General features: G+C 48.2%; 1 protein-coding gene across 3 annotated transcripts in view; it reads right to left on the bottom strand.

Annotated features, from left to right (window-relative positions):
* Positions 1-22,650, bottom strand: part of slc17a9b (solute carrier family 17 member 9b) — a 95,786-nt gene that overhangs the window by 50,403 nt on the left and 22,733 nt on the right. For all 3 annotated transcript variants that reach the window (XM_072514885.1, XM_072514884.1, XM_072514886.1), the window contains 3 exons: positions 4,610-4,709; positions 1,140-1,270; positions 932-1,028 (listed from right to left, as the gene is read on the bottom strand). In XM_072514885.1, coding sequence (XP_072370986.1) covers positions 932-1,028; positions 1,140-1,270; positions 4,610-4,709 — 328 coding nt within the window. The remainder of the gene's footprint in view (positions 1-931; positions 1,029-1,139; positions 1,271-4,609; positions 4,710-22,650) is intronic.

Below are 22,650 nucleotides of genomic sequence, written 5' to 3'. Positions count from 1 at the left end.
TAAAAAAATCTCAAAGCAAGTATTAAAAGGGACTATTACACTATTTGCAGCTAATAAATTATCATTACTAACTGATCAACCCTCATCTTCGCCCTAATCTTTCCTATTACAATTCAAAACTACAAGAAAATAGAAGAGAAAAAAAGAAAATCCTTTTGGGTGATGAATCAAATGGATTTGCACTACATATGGTACTTATGCAAATTAGGAAGCCCTAGGTTGGAAGCTTTAAAAATACAAAGTCTGAGTTTTCACTAAACACACAATGCCCCTAAAATGTAAAGTTAATCAAAATAATGTTATTTTCACAAGTACCAATTACAGAAGGAATGAGATTAATTTATCTTTTTCCACATGTCAATTTGGAATTTTGGTGCATTACAATTAGGTTATTAAAAATAATGCATTAACACTCACCTTTGGAGACAGTGCACATCCTGATCACTTTAACTTTGGATAGGTATTGTGTCACAGGTCGACATAACCATAAATTCCTATATTTTCTATATGCGTGCAGTTTGTTGCCAAAATTCCACAAAGGTCCCACAGGCAGTAGTTTCTAAGTCTTAATAAATCATCTGTCACAACAAGTCGTATTTTTAGGCCATTTTTAAACTTACTCAAAAGTCATGTGCTCAAGCCCCACTCCGAGCCTTGAGCACACAATCCAGGCTGAAACTGCAGCGCAGTAGTGAGGGGTTGTTGCACTGCTAGAAGTGCTGACTTTCAAATGGGATGCTTAATCTTCTCAAATGCTTCATAGGTCTTTTCAGTTGGAAAAAAAAATCACATGGTACTATTTGATGAAGAGCAGGAGAGGAATCTCCCAATGTCCTAGGAAGTATTCATCCCTCAGATTTTGAAAGGAGCTATACAAAAAGCAAATGCTTTCTTTCTTTAACCATCTAGAAAGAACACTACAGTCACTTACCAGACAGGAGCACTTCTAAACAATTTTCTCCATACGACTTTATTGTCCTTTGAATTCACTAGACTGTTGCCCAAACTTTCCAAAGATATAATCTGGTCTATATGACATAAATTGTTATGAATGTCATAACAGTACAAATATAACCGCACAAAGGAATAGTAAATCTCACTGATAAAAGGATTATAATTAAATAACAATGCATATTTACCTTCTTTTTTAAGGAAATATTTCCACATACAATAGGCCCACAGAATGGAAGGGAGGCCAGAGAAGTAGAACACGCTCTCCCAGCCATACCAGTCCAACAAAACAGAACCAACAGCGCCAATTATTAATGTTCTATAGAAACAAAAAGGATCACAGTTCATTGCCATACAATGGCAAATTATCATCCACTATAAAAAGTCAACACGCCCTTTTGTCTCAGTATTATTACACTACATCTACATGGGGCAGCAGAGTGGGCACAGTGGTTAGCACTGCTGCCTCACAGAGCCAGGGAGCCGGGTTCAATTCTGGCCTTGGGTGACTGTGCAGAGTTCATATGTTCTCCCCGTGTCTGAATGGTTTTTTTACGGGCACTCTGGTTTCCTCCCTCAGTCTAAAGATGTGCAGGTTTAGGCTAAATTGCCCCTTACTGTCCAAAGATGTGTAAGTTAGGTTAAAGAGTTATTGGGATAGGGTGGGGGGGGGGGGGGGGGGGGGACTGCTTTTTCAGAGGGTCAGTGCAGACTCAATAGACTGAATGGCCTCCTTCTGCGCTGTAAGGATTTTATGATTTTATGTTTCTATGATTAACAGAACCATTAACTGCACTAACCCGTGTTCAGTGACACCTTTAAAATAATTACCAAAATTGGTTGTTACTTTCAGAATTATTTTCCAATAGAGGATCAGCAATTTCAATACAGTACCCACTATGATACTGTCTGCTGTAATATCATTTAAAGGGGACTTTGAAAAACCAAACTGCAACTCCATTTATAAAGAGCCCTTCACATAATAAAATATTAACATAATCAGACTTTATTTTGGCACCAAGCAAGTTTAAACAACACCTTAATGGAGAGAGAGATTTCAGGAGGGAATTCCAGGGCTTAGGGATTTGGCAGCTGAAGGCACAGTTGCCAATGGTGAAGTGTTGAAAATCAGGGATGTTCAAGAGGCCAGAATTGGAAAAGCAACTTGCGGAGTTGTAGTGGACGTTACAGAGATAGGGAGGGGCAAGGCAAAGGCAAGGGCAAAGCAAATAAAAGATCTGAAAAAAAAAATGATTTTTTTAAAAAACAAGGCACTGCTCATCTGGGAACCAATGTTGGTCAGAGACAATGGGATTTAAGAGATGGGTAGCAGGGGATGACCTCAAGATTCCAGATGGTAGAATGTGGGAGGCTGACCAGGAGGATGTTTGAATAGCACAAAGCTGGAGATGAAAAAGGCATGGACGACTGTTTGAATCGCAGATGAGTTGGGCGGCATGGTGACACAGTGGTTAGTACTGCTGCCTATGGCGTTGAGGACCCTGGTTCGATCCCGGGTCATTGTCTGTGTGGAGTATTCACATTCTCCCCGTGTCTGTGTGGATTGCACCCCCACAACCCAAAGATGTACAGGGTGGGTGGATTGGCCATGTTAAATTGCCACTTAATTCAAAAACAAATTGAGTGCGCTAAATTTTTTTAAAAATAGCAGATGAGTTGAGGCAGATGTGGATTTAGTGCTGGAAATAGGCGGTCTTGGTGATGGTGTGGATATGGGGTCAAAACTGACACCAAGATTTCAAATACTCTGGTTCAGCCTTTGACCGAGAGAAGGCGTTGGTGGCTGAGGAACGGAGTTTGGGCTCGGGTTCAAAGACAATGGGCACGATCCAACAACCACGCTGCAGTAAGCCTCACTCTAATGTGCAGATTGCTGAGATACCTGAGGGTTTGGGATTCAACCCTTCACCTCAGAGACCTCAGACGAGCGCTTTCAGCACTGGCCCCAACAAATGCGGACCAGACAGAACGGCACTCGTGGGGGTCTCCCAGGGGATTGGAGGCCCCCAGCTGCATGCCCTTTGGGCAGGGTGGTGCTCTGGCACTGCCAGCTAGCATGGGTACTGCCAAGGTGCCAAGCTGGCATTTTTTTGTTTGCGTGATCAGGCCGGGGTTGCCCAGCGTGAGTCTTGGGGGAGTGTGGGGGGGCCTGGGATTCTCTCGTCATGCAATTGAGTTGATGGGGAGGTCGGGGATTGTTTCGGGGGCCTCAGAGATCGGAATGCCATTAAAAAATGGCGTCCCATCTCTCGCTACAATTGGACGTTCAGGTGAGCGGAGCTCCCCACTGTACTATATGGGGATATGTGCAGCCTCAGCTGCGTGTTCCCGCTTCAGTCCCCTTATCCAACGTGAGTTTCATTGAATAGTGACCTGTTTCTCAGCACTGTGAGCACCTGGAAACACGTGGCTAAATGCATTCGCCAGGGGACATTTGGGAAAATCGCGCCCAATGACTTTGGTCTTCATAAAGTTAGTTGGAAAACATTCTGTTCGACTAGTACTGAAAGTCAGAGAAGCAATCTGAAAATTTGCAGATGGTGGAAAGATTGAGAAAGATTACAGGGAGAGCTGGGTGCCATCGGCAAATATTGAAAACTGACATTATTTTTGGATGAGTCATGGGGCATCACATAGTTGGAAAATAGGAGGGGGCCGGGAATAGATCCTTCTTGGGGACACTAGAGGTATCGCCTATTACAGGTGATTTTCTGGCTATAGTAGATAAAACTGGAACTGGATGAGTGCCGTTCTATGCTAACTGGACAATGGTAACAGAGCCTAACAGGAGTCCATTGTTTTGTTCTGCGATTGCTTGACAAGGGATACTGGTGTTTGGAAACTAAACTTTTTTGCACTGTTAATCAAGCACTAGTTACCTCATCAAATAGCTGCCCAGCAAGATGCCCACAACACACCACTTCAACAGATAACTTATGAGCAACATTTATATTTTGAGCAGCATTTATATTTTCTGCACTAGTCATCCTATGGATGAGGCTGCTAATAAGCATCAAACTGTGTATAGTTATGTGATGTGATCCATATTTATTAACGACAGATTCAGGACAATAAAACGCCTTTCCTCCATTTTTTTCAGCTGGCAGAAAGGAAGAGTCTAGGCATGATTTAAAATCAAGTAACAGGAATCAACCCACATTTTAAATACAAACAAAATTACAACTTAGTTCACAAGATTATGCATTGTGCAAATATCAATTACAGAAGAAATGAAAAAAAAAACAAGCACAGGAAATTACAGCATTGTAGCATAATTAGCCAAGAAACTAATGCGGATGATAGTCACGGAAGGATACTTAGCACAATGTTGTTTTTTTCATTATCTTGGCAGAGCAATTAATCCATTTAATATCAATAGGTTCTTTGTATTAAAAGATTTCAAAGGAAAAACATTGGTCCCATAAGCGGTTATCTACCAAAAAAGCAACAGTCATTTCTAGTCAATAATGTTTAAAGTAAGTTTGCTAGTTATTTTGGGGATGCTAGTGATAAATGCATTTCCTCATCACATTTATGTGTAATTAGCACAATTATTTCACCTGTTGCTAAGATTAGTCTTTTCTACCGTAACCTAGGAACTTGCCTTCTTGAAACCAACCTGAAAGATATGACTTACCCAACCTGAGAGCCCGAGCACACTGCACTGGAGGTAAACGCTCGATCACCTTCCCGTACTTTATTGGACAATAGACTTGTCAGGGATGGGAAAAAAACACCTAAATGTTTCCAAAAAACATATAACATTAGCCCTTGTAATTATTATTTACCTCTATTACAATTATCATTTTAAATTGAAAGAATTAACGGTGCTCTCAGAATTGAAATACGTAGAACATTCTTATGTTCTTACACTCTGTCATGGCGAGGTACTGCACATGCACAAGGTAATTCTACATGACTCTTCTCCTGTCTACTAGGTCTCCATGCTGGGAACAAACTTTAAGTCAAGGCAAGTACACTCCGGGTCATTTTGTGACCGAGCATTCCCTTCTAACTAGGTTCCAAGCTGGAACAGGAATCTTGCAAAATTGTGCCTATATAGTCTGAAGTGTTCATTTTGTTGTACGGCCCTATTCCATGATTAGAGATTTGCTACTTTTGAAACAAACTTATGTTTGTGTGTTTCACTGTACAGCAGCAGAACACTCACTGTACTCAAAGTTACTGCCAACATTTCGACACAGTCTCAGTTTATGAGTTGGACTTTGGTACAATGAAATCTGATGCATCTCAGAAAGACAAACCGTGACTTTGTTTTAAGAAAACAGTAAATAAATATGTACAACAGTCTTTCTCAATTGGCTCAGAAGATGAATGTACCACACTGTGTGTTACTGCATCATAACCAGAAAGAGAAGATTAAAATTAGCCTTGTACTCGGTATACTGGCTTCCATCATAAGGTCAGAAGTGGGGATGTTCACTGATGACTGCACAAATGTTCAGGACAATTTGTGACTCCTCGGATACTGAAGCAGTGTATATCCAGATGCAACTATATCCAGACTTGGGCTGGGCTGGCAAGTGGCAGGTAACATTTGCGCCACAATGCCACACAAGTAATAATAACAATAATCTTTATTAGTGGCACAGTAAGGCAACAGTGCTAACCACTGTATTACCATGCCGGCCCAGTGCAGGACAAAGACCATCTCCAAAAACAGAGAATTCAACCATCTCCCCAACGCCATGCGATCAAATTACCATCACTGAATCCCCCACTATCAACATCCTGGGGGTTACTATAAACCAGAAACTGAACTGGACTAACCATATAAATACTGTGGCTAGATTAGAGGTCAGGAATCCTGCAGCGAGTAACTCACCTAAGCCTGTCCAGCATCTACAAGACACAAGTTAGGAGTGTGATGGAATACTCTTCCTTGTCTGGATGAGTGCAGCTCCAAAAACATTCTAAGCTTGACATCATCCAGGAGGAAGCAGCCTGCTTAATAGGCATCTTTTCCACAAACATTCACTCCCTCCACCACAGGTGCACAATGGTAGTAGTGCACTGAGGGACTCACCAAGGTTCCTTCCAAACTCACTGCCACCTCGGAGGACCAGGGCAGCAGATACATTGAAAAAACACCACCTGGAAGTCCCCTTCCAAGCCTTCACCATTCTGACTTTCAAATATATTGCTGTTCTTTCACTGTCACTGTGTCAAAATCTTCTGAAATCCTCCCTCACTAACAGTACTGTGGGCGTACTTACACATCATGAACTGCAGTGGTTCAACAAGGCAGCTCACCCGCCCTTCTCAAGCGCAATTAGAATTGGGCAAGAAATTCTGGCCTAGCCAACGACGCCCACATCCTGTAAATTATTATTATTTTTTTTTAAACGGAGGATCGGGATTTCTGACCTATAGCTGAAAATACGTTGTGTAACAAACCTAAGTTCCTACAACATGGGAGGATTTACAGATTCTGAAATGTGACATTGGCGCTAATTTTGCAGTAAAGAGCAAAGATTTCATCAATTTCCCATTGAGACAATAATCGCATATCCGATGCAGTGTGGCATCCTCCACTTGGCATTGTAAACAGGTTGGGAAACAGTGGGAATATTAGTTTGAAGAGTCCTACTGAGACACACAGGGCTGAGGCAGAGCCAGACATGTCGGACATTTCCCACCAGGACTGGCCTATTGGTCTGCCACTGGCCTATTTTCAGGGACGCGGCTTCTGTGAATGACAGCTACCTATCTGCCTGTTAATCACTGGTAGCCAATTGAAGACACTTGTCACATGCTGTCCGCATTTTCCTTCCGATGTTGCCGGCACCCATAGATAGAATGGTGACCACCAAGCTGGGGGGGTGGGTGAGGGGGAATGGGGGGGGTGTAATGGTCATTTCGGTGGCTGCAAACCATCCTTTGGAGGGGTTTCCCCTTTGTTATGATGGTCTGGCAGATGTGACTACAAATCTATTTTGTACCAGTCTTCAAAGAACGCCTCCAGCCCATGTGGTCTCCCACCTTCAGTGACAGCACCCACTTCACCCAGAGAGGTTCCCTCCCATCTGTATATCCCACCTACTGTCTGATTAATGATTCCTCTGGAGGGGGTCTCTTAATTGGCTGCTTCCTTGATAGTCTCTTCCCTAGTCCCGCCAAGGCTTCTTCTGTTTCCCAACCCAGAGTTCAACCTAGAATCGGGAATGGGTCCCTGAAACTAAAATTCATACTGTAGAGTCTAAATCAAGAAGAATAACGCAGGAAACATCATGTACAGAAAGCCAAAAATACAACTTGAGATTAAAAAAGACACAAAAAGCAAAACAAAACAAATTTAATTAAAATTGTCCTGCATTAATTATTGACCAAGTGACTGAGACAGAGTACAGGTAAAATTAGTTGAAGGCCACTAAAGATGTTTGGCAGTAATAGGACTTATCCCCCCCATTTAAAAACACACCTTGATCATGAATGTAGCAGCCCTAAATTTACCTGCTATCTTTAATGGCGAACTGGTTGACAAGTATTGCACCAGTACACCGTGATGAGGAGTGCAGTTTCCCTTAAAATAACCTCTGGATTTGCAAGCTTAATTACACATGTGTAGATGGGAGAAGTCGTTGTGCAGTGTATTCCATAATAGTGGTGAGCACTGTTTTTTTTAATGTATTTTATCACCAACATGTATCAAAACAGATTCCAACACACCCCCGGAAACATACTTCCCAGCAATCAACTACACAGTCTGTACAAATTTTTTCCCCTTTCCCCCCCTCCTCCCTGCAAAGAACAGCTCCTCAAACACGGTCACAAACAACCCCCACCTTTTCTCAAACCCCTTTGCAGGGCCCCTTAACTCATATTTACTCCAACTGCAGGAAGTCATACAGGTCATCCAACCAAGCCGCTACCCCCGGTGGCAATGAGCACCGTTAGCTTCACCATGCACCTTAGTACAAAATGGCCCATTATAATAGTTTGTCTTCTCAAAGTTATCCAACAGGTGAAAATGTTAAACAAGTCACTAAAAGTCATGACGTACATCAAGCAACTAAGGCTTATTTCTTGAGGGATTAAATTGAAAGATGAAGACATTGTGCTAAACGTGTATTGAATCTTGGTTAGACCATGCTTTTGATCACGGTGTACAATTTTAGTTGCCATATTATTAAAGAAAAACACTGGAGCGGGTGTGAGGAAAGATTTCCCAGCATGGTACCAGAATTGCGGTTGTAATTACAAGGTGAGGATGAACAAGGGTGAAGGGTGGCAGGTCTTAATTATGAAAGGTTTTGATGGAGTAGAAAAGAGAACATTTCCATTTTGGGGGAAAGCAAAACTAGAGGCTATCAGACAGACAGTCATCAAGTAGTTACTGAAAGTGGTAACGCAGGTGGAGAAGGTAGTCAAGAAGGCATACAGCGTCCGGTTGCGGCGATGCCCAGCTAAGCCGCACGTTTCGATGGCTCCAGCTCAAACGGACCTTCGGGCTTTTTTAAGAGCCCCAACGGGAGATTTTTTCAGGACGAAACCCGGTGTGGGGTGAGTTAACAGGGAGTCCCCCCCAACGAAACAGAAAAATATCGGCGGCGGTGGCTACATCGCGAAGAATCCTCGAGGAAAGGGACAGGAGGAAAAAAGAAGCAAGATGGCGGCGGAGAAAGCCCAGGCGACATGGGGGCCCGATCAAGACGAATTCTTAAGAAGGTGTGTGGAGCTACTTAAGAAGGAGGTGCTGACCCCGATGCTACAGGCAATTGAGGGGCTTAAGGAGGCACAAAGGACCCAGGAGACGGAGCTCCGCGTGGTGGAGCAGAAGGTGACGGATAATGAAGACGAGATCCTGGGCCTGGCGGTCAAAACACAGACGCACGAGGCGCTCCACAAAAAGTGCATTGAAAGGATTGAGGCCCTAGAAAACAGAGCACGAAGGAAGAACCTTCGGATCCTGGGTCTTCCTGAGGGAGTGGAAGGAGCGGACTGCGGGGCTTACGTGAGCACGATGCTAAGCTCGCTGATGGGAGCTGAGGCCCCTTCGGGCCTCTTAGAAGTGGAGGGGGCTCATCGGGTCCCTGCGAGGAGACCAAAGGCGGGAGAACCACCTAGGGCGACAATCGTGCGATTTCATCGCTTCAATGATAGAGAAGTGGTTCTGAGATGGGCCAAAAAGGTACGGAGTAGTAGATGGGAGAATGCAGTGGTACGGGTGTACCAGGATTGGAGTGCGGAGGTGGCGAGAAGGAGGGCGAGTTTTAATCGAGCCAAGGAGGTGCTACATAAGGTGAAGTTCGGGATGCTGCAGCCGGCGCGACTATGGGTCACGTACCAGGAGAGACATCACTACTTCGAAACGGCGGAAGAAGGATGGACCTTTATTGAAGACGAGAAACTGGATCGGAACTGAGGGACTGATCTTAGAGGGGAAATGACACTGTCGATGTATATAGGGATGTAAATTGGGAAGGGGGGGGACACTAAGAAGTGTGGGCGCCGGTGGGGGGAAAGAAGAGACATAGGCGGGGGGTGAGGAATGGGAGTGGGGCGGGAGAGTGAGCTGCGCCACAAGAGGCGGGACAACTACAGAGAATACGGGGCCTACTGTCCTTGTTCCCGCGCCAGAAAGGTGATGGCGGGAAGATAGGCGCAAGGTAGATGGGAGTTCCCCACACGGGGGGGTCAAGAAGTGAGCGGGAGAAGCCGGGGTCAGTTGAAGTCAGCTGACTTTCGGAAGTAATATGGGGGAGCAATCACGGTAGATGGGGATCTAGCGGGGGTGGGGGGGGGGGAGGATAACTGGTTTGCTGCTGCAGAAATCAAAGAGGAACTGGTTAAAGAAAGGGTGGTCGGGGCTGGAATGCGCCACCTGGGAAACGGGTGGGAGCGCGGAATCGGGACGTGGGACTGGCCTAGAGAGGGTGATGGCTAGTCGACACGGGAAGGGGGCAGGTAGCCCCCCACTGCGGCTGATCACGTGGAACGTGAGAGGCCTAAATGGACCGATTAAAAGGGCCCGAGTGTTCGCGCACTTGAAAGAACTGAGGGCAGACGTGGCTATGCTCCAGGAGACGCACCTGAAGGTGGCGGACCAAGTTAGGTTAAGGAAAGGATGGGTGGGACAGGTGTTCCATTCAGGGCTGGATGCAAAGAATAGAGGGGTGGCCATACTGGTGGGGAAACGGGTATCATTCGAAGCTAGGAGCATTGTAGCAGATAGTGGAGGCAGATATGTGATGGTGAGTGGCAGGCTGGAGGGAACGGAGGTCGTGTTGGTTAACGTATATGCCCCGAATTGGGATGATGCGGGATTCATGAAGCGGATGCTGGGACGTATCCCGGACCTGGAGGTAGGAAATTTGATAATGGGGGGAGACTTCAACACCATGCTGGACCCATGGTTAGATAGATCTAGATCTAAGACCGGAAGAAGGCCGGCAGCGGCCAAGGTGCTTAAGGGGTTTATGGACCAAATGGGGGGAGTGGATCCATGGCGATTTGTTAGACCGAAGGCCACGGAGTTCTCCTTCTTCTCCCATGTTCACAAGGTGTACTCCCGGATAGATTTTTTTTGTTTTGGGAAGGTCGTTGATCTCGAGGGTGGAAGAAACTGAGTATTCAGCCATAGCTATCTCAGATCATGCCCCACATTGGGTGGACCTGGAACTAGGAGAGGAGAGGGAGCAGCGTGCACTCTGGCGATTAGATGTGGGATTGTTGGCGGATGAGGGAGTCTGTGGAAGGGTGCGGGGATGTATCGAGAGATACCTGGAGGCCAATGACGACGGGGAGGTCCGAGTGGGAGTGGTATGGGAAGCACTAAAGGCGGTGGTCAGAGGAGAGCTGATCTCCATCAGGGCCCACAAAGGGAAAACAGAGGCCAAGGAAAGGGAAAGATTACTGGGGGAGATTTTACGGGTGGATAAAGAATATGCGGAGGCTCCAGAGGAGGGACTATACAGGGAGAGACGACGACTCCAGACGGAGTTCGACCTGCTGACCACTAGGAGGGCGGAGGTGCTGTGGAGGAAGGCACAGGGGATGAGATATGAATATGGGGAAAAGGCTAGTCGCCTGTTGGCCCATCAGCTGCAAAAGAGGACAGCAGCGAGGGAGATAGGGGGAATTAGAGACGAAAAGGGAGCTACGGTGTGGAGAGCAGGGAAGATAAACGAGGTGTTTAAGATCTTTTACGAAAGACTTTATAGGTCCCAACCCCCGGAGAGAAAAGAGGAGATGCGGCGGTTTTTGGACCAATTAAGGTTCTCGAGGGTGGAGGAGCAGGAGGTGGAAGGCTTGGGGGCACCAATTGGGGTGGACGAGGTTACCAAGGGGCTGGGGAACATGCAGGCAGGGAAGGCCTCGAGACCAGATGGGTTCCTGGTGGAATTTTATAGAAAATATGTGGACTTGCTGGCCCCGCTGTTGGTGAGGACTTTTAACGAGGCCAGGGAAGGGGGGACTCTACCCCCGACAATGTCGGAGGCGACGATATCGCTAATTTTGAAGCGGGAAAAAGATCCGCTGCAGTGCGGGTCCTATAGGCCTATTTCACTACTAAATGTAGACGCCAAATTGCTAGCAAAGGTGATGGCAACGAGGATAGAGGACTGTGTCCCGGGGGTGGTGCACGAAGACCAGACAGGATTCGTAAAGGGGAGACAACTAAATGTTAACGTGCGACGGCTATTAGGGGTGATAATGATGCCCCCAGCAGAGGGGGAGGCAGAGATAGTGGCGGCAATGGATGCAGAGAAGGCATTTGATAGGGTGGAGTGGGAGTATCTATGGGAGGTGCTGAGGAGGTTCGGGTTCGGGGCCGGGTTTGTTAGCTGGGTCAAGCTCCTCTATGGGGCCCCAACGGCAAGTGTGGTCACGGGTCGGCAAAGATCGGAGTATTTCCGACTATACAGGGGAACAAGACAGGGATGCCCGCTATCTCCATTACTGTTCGCGTTGGCAATTGAACCACTGGCCATGGCGCTGAGAGACTCCAGAAAATAGAGAGGGGTGATTAGAGGGGGAGAAGAACACCGAGTGTCACTCTACGCAGATGACCTACTGCTGTATGTGACGGACCCAGTGAGGGGGATGACAGAGGTCATGCAGACATTGAGGGAGTTCGGAGATTTCTCGGGATATAGGCTTAACATGGGAAAGAGTGAACTTTTTGTGATACACCCTGAGGACCAGAGTGGAGGGATAGATGGCCTGCCTTTAAGGAGAGTGGAAAGAAACTGCCGATACCTGGGGATTCAGATAGCCAGGAGCTGGGGAAGCTTGCACAGACTTAATCTGACACGATTGGTGGAACAAATGGAAGAGGATTTCAAGAGGTGGGACATGCAGCCACTGTCACTGGCGGGCAGAGTGCAGGCAATTAAGATGATGGTCCTCCCGAGGTTCCTATTTGTATTCCAATGTCTCGCTATACTGATCACTAAGGCCTTCTTTTAAAAAATTGACAGGAGCATCACTGGCTTCGTGTGGGCAGGGAAAGTTCCGAGGGTAAGGAGGGGGTTCTTATAACGTAGTAGAGACAGAGGGGGACTGGCGCTGCCGAATTTGGGCGACTACTACTGGGCCGCCAATGTGGCGATGATCCGTAAATGGATGATAGAAGGAGAGGGAGCGGCGTGGAAAAGATTAGAGAGGAAGTCCTGTAAAGGGACGAGTCTAGAGGCGCTGGTGACGGCGCCACTACCGTTCTCACCAAAACAATTTACCACAAACCCAGTGGTGGCGGCAACATTAAATATCTGGGGCAATGGAGGCGACAGAGAGGTGTGCTGGGTGCCTTGGTGGGGTCCCCAATTAGGAACAACCATAGATTTGCCCCAGGGAGAATGGATGGAGGGTTCCAGAGCTGGCACCAGTTGGGAATTAGGAGGGTGGGAGATTTATTTATAGACGGGACGTTTGCGAGCTTGGGAGCGTTGGAGGAAAAGTATAAGCTGCCCCGGGGAAATTTCTTTAGGTATATGCAGGTGAGGGCGTTCACAAGACAACAGGTGAGGGAATTTCCATTGCTCCCGACACAGGGGATCCAGGATAGAATGCTCTCGGGGGTGTGGGTCGGGGAGGGCAAGGTGTCAGAGATATACCGAGAGATGAGAGAAGAGGGGGAGGAGCTGGTGGGCGAACTGAAAGGAAAATGGGAAGAAAAGCTCGGGGAGGAGATAGAGGAGGGTCTGTGGGCGGATGCCCTAAGCAGGGTAAATTCCTCTTCCTCGTGTGCCAGGCTTAGCCTGATTCAATTTAAGGTGCTGCATAGTGCACACATAACGGGAGCAAGGTTGAGCAGGTTCTTCGGAGTGGAGGACAAGTGTGGGAGGTGGGGCGGAAGCCCGGCAAACCACACGCATATGTTCTGCTGTGCCCGGCACTGGAGGGGTATTGGAGGGGAGTGACAGGAGTGATCTCGAAAGTGGTGAAGGTCCGGGTCAAACCAGCCTGGGGTTAGCTTTATTTGGAGTTGCGGATGAGCCGGGAGTGCAGGAGGCAAAAGAGGCCGATGTCTTGGCCTTTGCGTCCCTAGTAGCCCGGCGTAGGATTTTACTCATGTGGAAGGAAGCGAAACCCCCCGGACTGGAGGCCTGGATAAACGATATGGCGGGGTTCATTAAACTGGAGCAGATTAAGTTTGCGCTGAGAGGATCGGCTCAAGGGTTCACCAGACGGTGGCAACCGTTCCTCGACTACCTAGCGGAACGTTAGAGGGAAGATAGATGACCAGCAGCAGCAACCCAGGGGGGAGGGGGGTGCGGGGGGAAGGGAGGGAGGGGGGGTGGGGGGAAGTTTCATTTTATGGTTATTTGGTTAGTTTACCATGTTAGTTAGTTACTCTTTATTAGATTGTAGTTATCATGTTACTTGTACTGTTAACTTTTCTTTTTGTTTGATGTGTAAGGGGAAAAATTGTGAATGAAAAATTTCAATAAAATATATTTTTTTTTTAAAAAGAAGGCATACAGCATGCTTGCCTTCATCGGTCGGGCATTGAGTTTAGAAATTGGCAAGTCATGTTGCAGCTTTAAAGAACCTTAGTTAGGCCGCACTTGGGATGTTCAATTCTGGTTGTCACACTACCAGAAAGGTGTGGAGGCTTTGGAGAGGGTACAGAAAAGATTTACCAGGATGTTGCCTGGTATGGAGGGCATTAGCTATGAGGAGAGATTGGAGAAATGTGGTTTGTTCTCACTGGAACGACGGAGGTTGAAGGGTGCCCTGATAGAGGTCTACAATATTATGAAGAGCATGGACAGAGTGGATAGTCAGAAGCTTTTTCCCAGGGTGGAATAGTCAATTACTCGGGGGCATAGGTTTAAGGTGCGAGGAGCAAGGTTTAAAGGAGATATACGAGGTAAGTATTTTTTACAGAGGGTGGTGGGAGCCTGGAACTCGCTGCCAGGGGTGGTGGTGGTAACAGGGACGATAGTGACGTTTAAGGGGCGTCTTTACAAATACATGAATAGGATGAGAATGGAGGGATATGGTTCCCGAAAGGGTAGGGGTTTTTAGTTCAGATGGGCAGCATGGTCGGTGCAGGCTTTGAGGGCCAAAGGGCCTGTCCCTGTGCTGTAATTTTCTTTGTTCTTTAGTCAGCCCGTACCAGCCTCCCCGAACAGGCGCCGGAATGTGGCGACGAGGGGCTTTTCACAGTAACTTCATTTGAAGCCTACTTGCGATAATAAGTGGTTTTCATTTTCATTTTCATTCAAACAGGAAAATCAGAAGAAAAATCATTATCCAGAGAGTGAGGAGAATTTGGATCTCACCAACAGATGGAATTGCTGATGTTGATAATATTGATGTGGTTAAAGGGAGGAGGCTAGATAATCATAAGGGAGAAGGGTACAGAGGGTTATTGCTTCATCAATGACCTTCCTTCCAACATAATGTGGGAATTTTCACTAATGACTGCACAATGATCAGCACCATTCTCGACTCTTCAGTCACTGAAACTGTCCTCGTGCAAATGCAGCAAGATCTGGACAATATCCAGGCTTGAGCTGACAAGTGGCAAGTTAAATTTTCGCCATACAAGTGCCAGGTAATAACCATCTCAACAAGCGAAAGTCAAACCATCTCCCCTTGACATTCAATGGCATTATCCCCACTGAATTCCACACTACCAACATTCTGGGGATTACTATAGGCCAAAAACAGAACTGGAGTAGTCATATAAATATTGTAACTACAAGAACAGTTTAAAGGGTAGGAATCCTGCAGCGAGTAACTCACTTGCTGACACCCCAAAGCCTTTCCACCACTTACAAGGCACAAGTCAGGAGTGTGATGGAATACTCCGCCCTTGCCTACATGAGTATAGCTCCAACAACACTCAAGAAGCTCAGTGTAATAACCTACATGGGACACATGCTGTGGGGATGACTGTTTTCCCCATGCTCCTTGAGGAGTACGATCCACCCCGCTAGGGGTCGGGTAGCTTACCCCATCTTGTATAAAAGGTCAGCTGAGTACCTGGTGAGGTTCTACCTGTACCCATGCATATAATTGTTGTAAAATAAATGTAATTTACTGTTGCTTACTTTGGCCTCCGCAAGCCTTATTAAACTCAACACCCAGGACAAAGCAGCCAGCATGATTACTCCCCCTTCCACAAACATTCACTCCCTCCACCACTGATGCACAGTAGCAGCTGAGGGTACCATCGCCAAGATGCACTGCAGGAACTCACCAAGGCTCCATCAGCAGCACCTTCCAAACTCATGACCACTATCTAGAAGGACAAGGGCAGCAGATAAAGGGAACACCACCACTTGGAAATTCCCTTCCCAAGTCACTGACCATCCTGCTTTTCTAATTGGAGGGCTGTGACCAGTGGTGTTCCACAGGGATCAGTGCTGGGACCTTTGCTCTTTGTAGTATATATAAATGATTTGGAGGAAAATGTAACTGGTCTGATTAGTAAGTTTGCAGACGACACAAAGGTTGGTGGAATTGCGGATAGCGATGAGGACTGTCTGAGGATACAGCAGGATTTAGATTGTCTGGAGACTTGGGCGGAGAGATGGCAGATGGAGTTTAATCCGGACAAATGTGAGGTAATGCATTTTGGAAGGGCTAATGCAGGTAGGGAATATACAGTGAATGGTAGAACCCTCAAGAGTATTGAAAGTCAAAGAGATCTAGGAGTACAGGTCCACAGGTCATTGAAAGGGGCAACACAGGTGGAGAAGGTAGTCAAGAAGGCATACGGCATGCTTGCCTTCATTGGCCGGGGCATTGAGTATAAGAATTGGCAGGTCATGTTGCAGCTGTATAGAACCTTAGTTAGGCCAAACTTGGAGTATAGTGTTCAATTCTGGTCGCCACACTACCAGAAGGATGTGGAGGCTTTAGAGAGGGTGCAGAAGAGATTTACCAGAATGTTGCCTGGTATGGAGGGCATAAGCTATGAGGAGCGATTGAATAAACTCGGTTTGTTCTCACTGGAACGAAGGAGGTTGAGGGGCGACCTGATAGAGGTATACAAAATTATGAGGGGCATAGACAGAGTGGATAGTCAGAGGCTTTTCCCCAGGGTAGAGGGGTCAATTACTAGGGGGCATAGGTTTAAGGTGAGAGGGGCAAGGTTTAGAGTAGATGTACGAGGCAAGTTTTTTACGCAGAGGGTAGTGGGTGCCTGGAACTCACTACCGGAGGAGGTAGTGGAAGCAGGGACGATAGGGACATTTAAGGGGCATCTTGACAAATATATGAATAGGATGGGAATAGAAGGATACGGACCCAGGAAGTGTAGAAGATTGTAGTTTAGTCGGGCAGTATGGTCGGCACGGGCTTGGAGGGCTGAAGGGCCTGTTCCTGTGCTGTACATTTCTTTGTTCTTTGTTCTTTGTTTGACTTGGAAACCTATCACCATTCCTTCACTATCACTGGATCCAGATCCTGGAATTCCCTTCCTTTTTTTAAAAAATATATTTTATTCAAAATTTTTGGCCAACCATAACAGTACATTGTGATCTTTCACACAGTAATATAACAATATAAATAACAATGGCCAGTTTTTTAAACAAGAAATAAATAATATATAAACATCAAAATTTTTTTAAAAACTAAATGGCCACTGCCTTGTCCCAAATAAATACCCTCCAAAAAATACAATTCAGCCGTCCAGTATACAATTACCTATAACAACAACCTATACATATTATACTTATACACTAACATCCCTGAGAGTCCTTCTGGTTCCTCCCCCCCCCCCCCCCCCCCCCCCCCCCACCCCCGGGTTGCTGCTGCTGTCTTCTTCTTTTCCATTCCCTCTATCTTTCTGTGAGGTATTCGACGAACGGTTGCCACCGCCTGGTAAACCCTTGAGCCGATCCCCTTAGGACGAACTTAATCCGTTCCAGCTTTATAAACCCTGCCATGTCATTTATCCAGGTCTCCACACCTGGGGGCTTGGCTTCCTTCCACATCAACAGTATCCTGCGCCGGGCTACTCGGGACGCAAAGGCCAAAACATCAGCCTCTTTCGCCTCCTGCACTCCCGGCTCTTCTGCAACCCCGAATATAGCCAACCCCCAGCTTGGTTCGACCTGGACCCCCACCACCTTCGAAAGCACCTTTGTCACCCCCACCCAAAACCCCTGTAGTGCCGGACATGACCAGAACATGTGGGCGTGATTCGCTGGGCTTCTCGAGCATCTCGCACACCTATCCTCTACTCCAAAACATTTACTGAGCCGTGCTCCAGTCATATGCGCCCTGTGTAACACCTTAAATTGTATCAGGCTTAGCCTGGCACACGAGGAGGATGAGTTTACCCTATTTAGGGCATCAGCCCACAGCCCCTCCTCAATCTCCTCCCCCAGCTCTTCTTCCCATTTCCCTTTCAGCTCATCTACCATAATCTCCCCCTCGTCCCTCATTTCCCTATATATGTCTGATACCTTACCGTCCCCCACCCATGTCTTTGAGATCACTCTGTCCTGCACCTCCTGCGTCGGGAGCTGCGGGAATTCCCTCACCTGTTGCCTCGCAAAAGCCCTCAGTTGCATATACCGGAATGCATTCCCCTGGGGCAACCCATATTTTTTGGTCAGCGCTCCCAGACTTGCAAACGTCCCATCTACAAACAGATCTCTCAATTGTGTTACTCCTGCTCTTTGCCATGTTCCAAATCCCCCATCCATTCTCCCCGGAGCAAACCTATGGTTATTTCTTATCGGGGACCACACCGAGGCTCCCGTCTTTCCCCTATGCCGTCTCCACTGCCCCCAAATTTTCAGAGTAGCCACCACCACCGGGCTTGTGGTGTATTTCTTCGGTGAGAACGGCAACGGCGCCGTCACCATAGCTTGTAGGCTAGTCCCCCTGCAGGACGCCCTCTCCAATCTCTTCCACGCCACTCCCTCCTCTTCTCCCATCCACTTACATACCATTGAGATATTGGCGGCCCAGTAGTACTCACTTAGGCTCGGTAGTGCCAGCCACCCCCTATCCCTACTACGCTGCAAAAATCCCTTCCTCACTCTCGGGGTCTTCCCGGCCCACACAAAACTCATGATACTCTTCTCAATCCTTTTGAAAAAAGCCTTCGTGATCACCACCGGGAGGCACTGAAACACAAAGAGGAATCTCGGGAGGACCACCATTTTAACCGGCTGCACCTTCCCTGCCAGTGACAGGGATACCATGTCCCATCTCTTGAAGTCCTCCTCCATCTGTTCCACCAACCGCGTTAAATTTAACCTATGCAATGTACCCCAATTCTTGGCTATCTGGATCCCCAAGTAGCGAAAGTCCCTTGTTACCTTCCTCAGCGGTAAGTCCTCTATTTCTCTGCTCTGCTCCCCTGGATGCACCACAAACAACTCACTTTTCCCCATGTTCAGTTTATATCCTGAAAATTCTCCAAATTCCCCAAGTATCCTCATTATCTCTGGCATCCCCTCCGCCGGGTCCGCCACATACAACAACAAATCGTCCGCATACAGAGATACCCGGTGTTCTTCTCCTCCCCTGAGTACTCCCCTCCACTTCCTGGAACCCCTCAATGCTATTGCCAGGGGCTCTATCGCCAGTGCAAACAATAATGGGGACAGAGGACATCCCTGCCTCGTCCCTCTATGGAGCCGAAAATACGCAGACCCCCGTCCATTCGTGACCACACTCGCCATCGGGGCCCTATACAGCAGCTGTATCCATCTAATATACTCATCTCCAAAGCCAAATCTCCTCAACACCTCCCACAAATAATCCCACTCCACTCTATCAAATGCTTTCTCGGCATCCATCGCCACCACTATCTCCGCTTCCCCCTCTGGTGGGGGCATCATCATTACCCCTAGCAGCCTCCGTATATTCGTATTCAGCTGTCTCCCCTTCACAAACCCAGTTTGGTCCTCATGGACCACCCCCGGGACACAATCCTCTATCCTCATTGCCATTACCTTGGCCAGAATCTTAGCGTCTACGTTCAGGAGGGAAATTGGCCTATAGGACCCGCATTGCAGCGGGTCTTTTTCCTTCTTTAGGAGAAGCGATATCGTTGCCTCTGACATAGTCGGGGGCAGCTGTCCCCTTTCCCTCGCCTCATTAAAAGTTCTCATCAGTAGCGGGGCGAGCAAGTCCACATATTTCCTGTAAAATTCAACTGGGAATCCATCCGGTCCCGGGGCCTTTCCCGCCTGCATGCTCCTAATTCCTTTCACTACTTCCTCCATTTCGATCTGTGCTCCCAGTCCCACCCTCTCCTGCTCCTCCACCTTAGGAAATTCCAGCTGGTCCAGAAAACACATCATTCTCTCCTTCCCATCCGGGGGCTGAGCTTCATATAATCTTTCATAGAATGCCTTGAACACTCCATTCACTCTCTCCGCTCCCCGCTCCATCTCTCCCTCCTCATCCCTCACTCCCCCTATTTTCCTCGCTGCTCCCCTTTTCCTCAATTGGTGGGCCAGCAACCTGCTCGCCTTCTCCCCATATTCGTACTGTACACCCTGTGCCTTCCTCCACTGTGCCTCTGCAGTACCCTTTGTCAGCAAATCAAATTCTACGTGTAGCCTTTGCCTTTCCCTGTACAGTCCCTCCTCCGGTGCCTCCCCATATTGCCTGTCCACCCTCAGAAGTTCTTGCAGCAACCGCTCCCGTTCCCTACTCTCCTGCTTTCCTTTATGTGCCCTGATTGATATCAGCTCCCCTCTAACCACTGCCTCCAGCGCCTCCCAGACCACTCCCACCTGGACCTCCCCATTATCATTGAGTTCCAAGTACTTTTCAATACACCCCCTCACCCTTAGACACACACCCTCATCCGCCATTAGTCCCATGTCCATTCTCCAGGGTGGACGCCGTTCTTTTTCCTCCCCTATCTCCAAGCCCACCCAGTGTGGAGCGTGATCCGAAATAGCTATCGCCGTATACACCGTCCCCCTCACCTTCGGGATCAACGCCCTTCCCAAAACAAAAAAGTCTATTCGCGAATAAACTTTGTGGACATAGGAGAAAAACGAAAACTCCTTGCTCCTAGGTCTGCTAAATCTCCATGGGTCTACTCCTCCCATCTGCTCCATAAAGTCTTTAAGCACCTTGGCTGCTGCCGGCCTCCTTCCAGTCCTGGACCTCGATCGGTCCAGCCCTGGTTCCAGCACCGTGTTAAAATCTCCACCCATTACCAACTTCCCCACCTCTAGGTCCGGGATACGTTCTAACATGCGCCTCATAAAGTTGGCATCATCCCAGTTCGGGGCATATACGTTCACCAAGACCACCGCCTCCCCCTGTAATTTGCCACTCACCATCACGTATCTGCCCCCACTATCCGCCACTATGGTCTTTGCCTCAAACATTACCCGCTTCCCCACTAGTATAGCCCCCCCCCCTGTTTTTCGCATCTAGCCCCGAATGAAACACCTGCCCCACCCATCCTTTGCGCAGTCTAACCTGGTCTATCAGTTTCAAATGCGTCTCCTGTAACATAACCACATCTGCCTTAAGTTTCTTAAGGTGTGCGAGTACCCGTGCCCTCTTTATCGGCCCGTTCAGCCCTCTCACATTCCACGTGATCAGCCGGGTTGGGGGGCTCTTTATCCCCCCCCCCCCTTGTCGATTAGCCATCCCCTTTTATCCAGCTCCTCACCCGGTTCCCACGCAGCTGTGTCCCCCCCAGGCGGTGCCCTCCCGCCCCGCCCACCCCACCCCATACCAGCTCCCCCTTCTCCCCAGCAGCAGCAACCCAGTAAATCCCCCCTCCCACCACCCCCGCTAGATCCCCCACTAGCGTAGTTACACCCCCCATGTTGCTCCCAGAAGTCAGCAAACTCTGGCCGACCTCGGCTTCCCCCCGTGACCTCGGCTCGCACCGTGCGACGCCCCCTCCTTCCTGCTTCCCTATTCCCGCCATAATTATCATAGCGCGGGAACAAAGCCCGCGCTTCCCTTTTGGCCCCGCCCCCAATGGCCTACGCCCCCAGCTCCTCCACCGCCCTTCCTCCCTCCCCCACAACCTGTGGAAGAGAGAAAAGTTACCGGGTCGCAGGATTAACAACATAAAAATCATCTCTCCCCTCTTTTTTCCCCCCTCTTCGCCCCCATATTCGCCCCACCACTTTGTCTCAAACGTTCTTTTTTAATAACCCGCTTATTCCAATTTCTCTTCAACAATAAATGTCCACGCCTCATCCGCCGTTTCAAAGTAGTGGTGCTTCCCTTGATATGTGACCCACAGTCTTGCCGGCTGCAGCATTCCAAATTTAATCTTCTTTTTATGAAGCACCGCCTTGGCCCGATTAAAGCTCGCCCTCCTTCTCGCCACCTCCGTACTCCAGTCTTGATATACGCGGATCACCGCGTTCTCCCACCTACTGCTCCGAGTTTTCTTTGCCCATCTGAGGACCATCTCTCTGTCCTTAAAACGGAGGAATCTCACCACTATGGCTCTGGGAATTTCTCCTGCTCTCGGTCCTCGCACCATCACTCGGTATGCTCCCTCCACCTCCAACGGACCCGTCGGGGCCTCCGCTCCCATTAACGAGTGCAGCATCGTGCTCACATATGCCCCGACGTCCGCCCCTTCTGCACCTTCAGAAAGACCAAGAATCCTTAAATTCTTCCTCCTCGCATTATTCTCCAGCACCTCCAGCCTTTCCACACATCGTTTATGGTGTGCCTCGTGCATCTCCGTCTTCACCACCAGGCCCTGTATATCATCCTCGTTCTCGGCAGCCTTTGCCTTCACGACCCGAAGCTCCCGCTCCTGGGTCTTTTGCTCATCTTTTAGCCCTTCAATTGCCTGTAATATCGGGGCCAACAGCTCCTTCTTCATCTCCTTTTTAAGCTCTTCCACATAGCGTTTCAAAAACTCGTGTTGTTCAGGGCCCCATATTAAACTGCCACCTTCCGACGCCATCTTGGTTTTTGCTTGCCTTCCTTGCCGCTGCTCTAGAGGATCCACCGCAATCCGGCCACTTTCCTCTCCTTTTTCCATCCGTACCCAGGGGGGATTCCCTTCTGGTTTACCGCACAGTACTTTTCGCCGTTAAAATTGCCGTTGGGGTTCTTATTAAGAGCCCAAAAGTCCGTTCCACCGGGAGCTGCCGAAACGTGCGACTTAGCTGGTCATCGCCGCACCCGGAAGTCTGGAATTCCCTTCCTAACAGCATGTGAGTGTACCTGCACCACATGGGATGCAGTGGTTCAAGAAGGCAGCTCACCACATCTTCTCAAGGGCAGTTA

The sequence above is a fragment of the Scyliorhinus torazame genome, chromosome 8 (genome assembly GCF_047496885.1).
Source record: "Scyliorhinus torazame isolate Kashiwa2021f chromosome 8, sScyTor2.1, whole genome shotgun sequence".
Taxonomy (NCBI): domain Eukaryota; kingdom Metazoa; phylum Chordata; class Chondrichthyes; order Carcharhiniformes; family Scyliorhinidae; genus Scyliorhinus; species Scyliorhinus torazame.
This window is presented reverse-complemented; position numbering and strand designations above follow the sequence as displayed.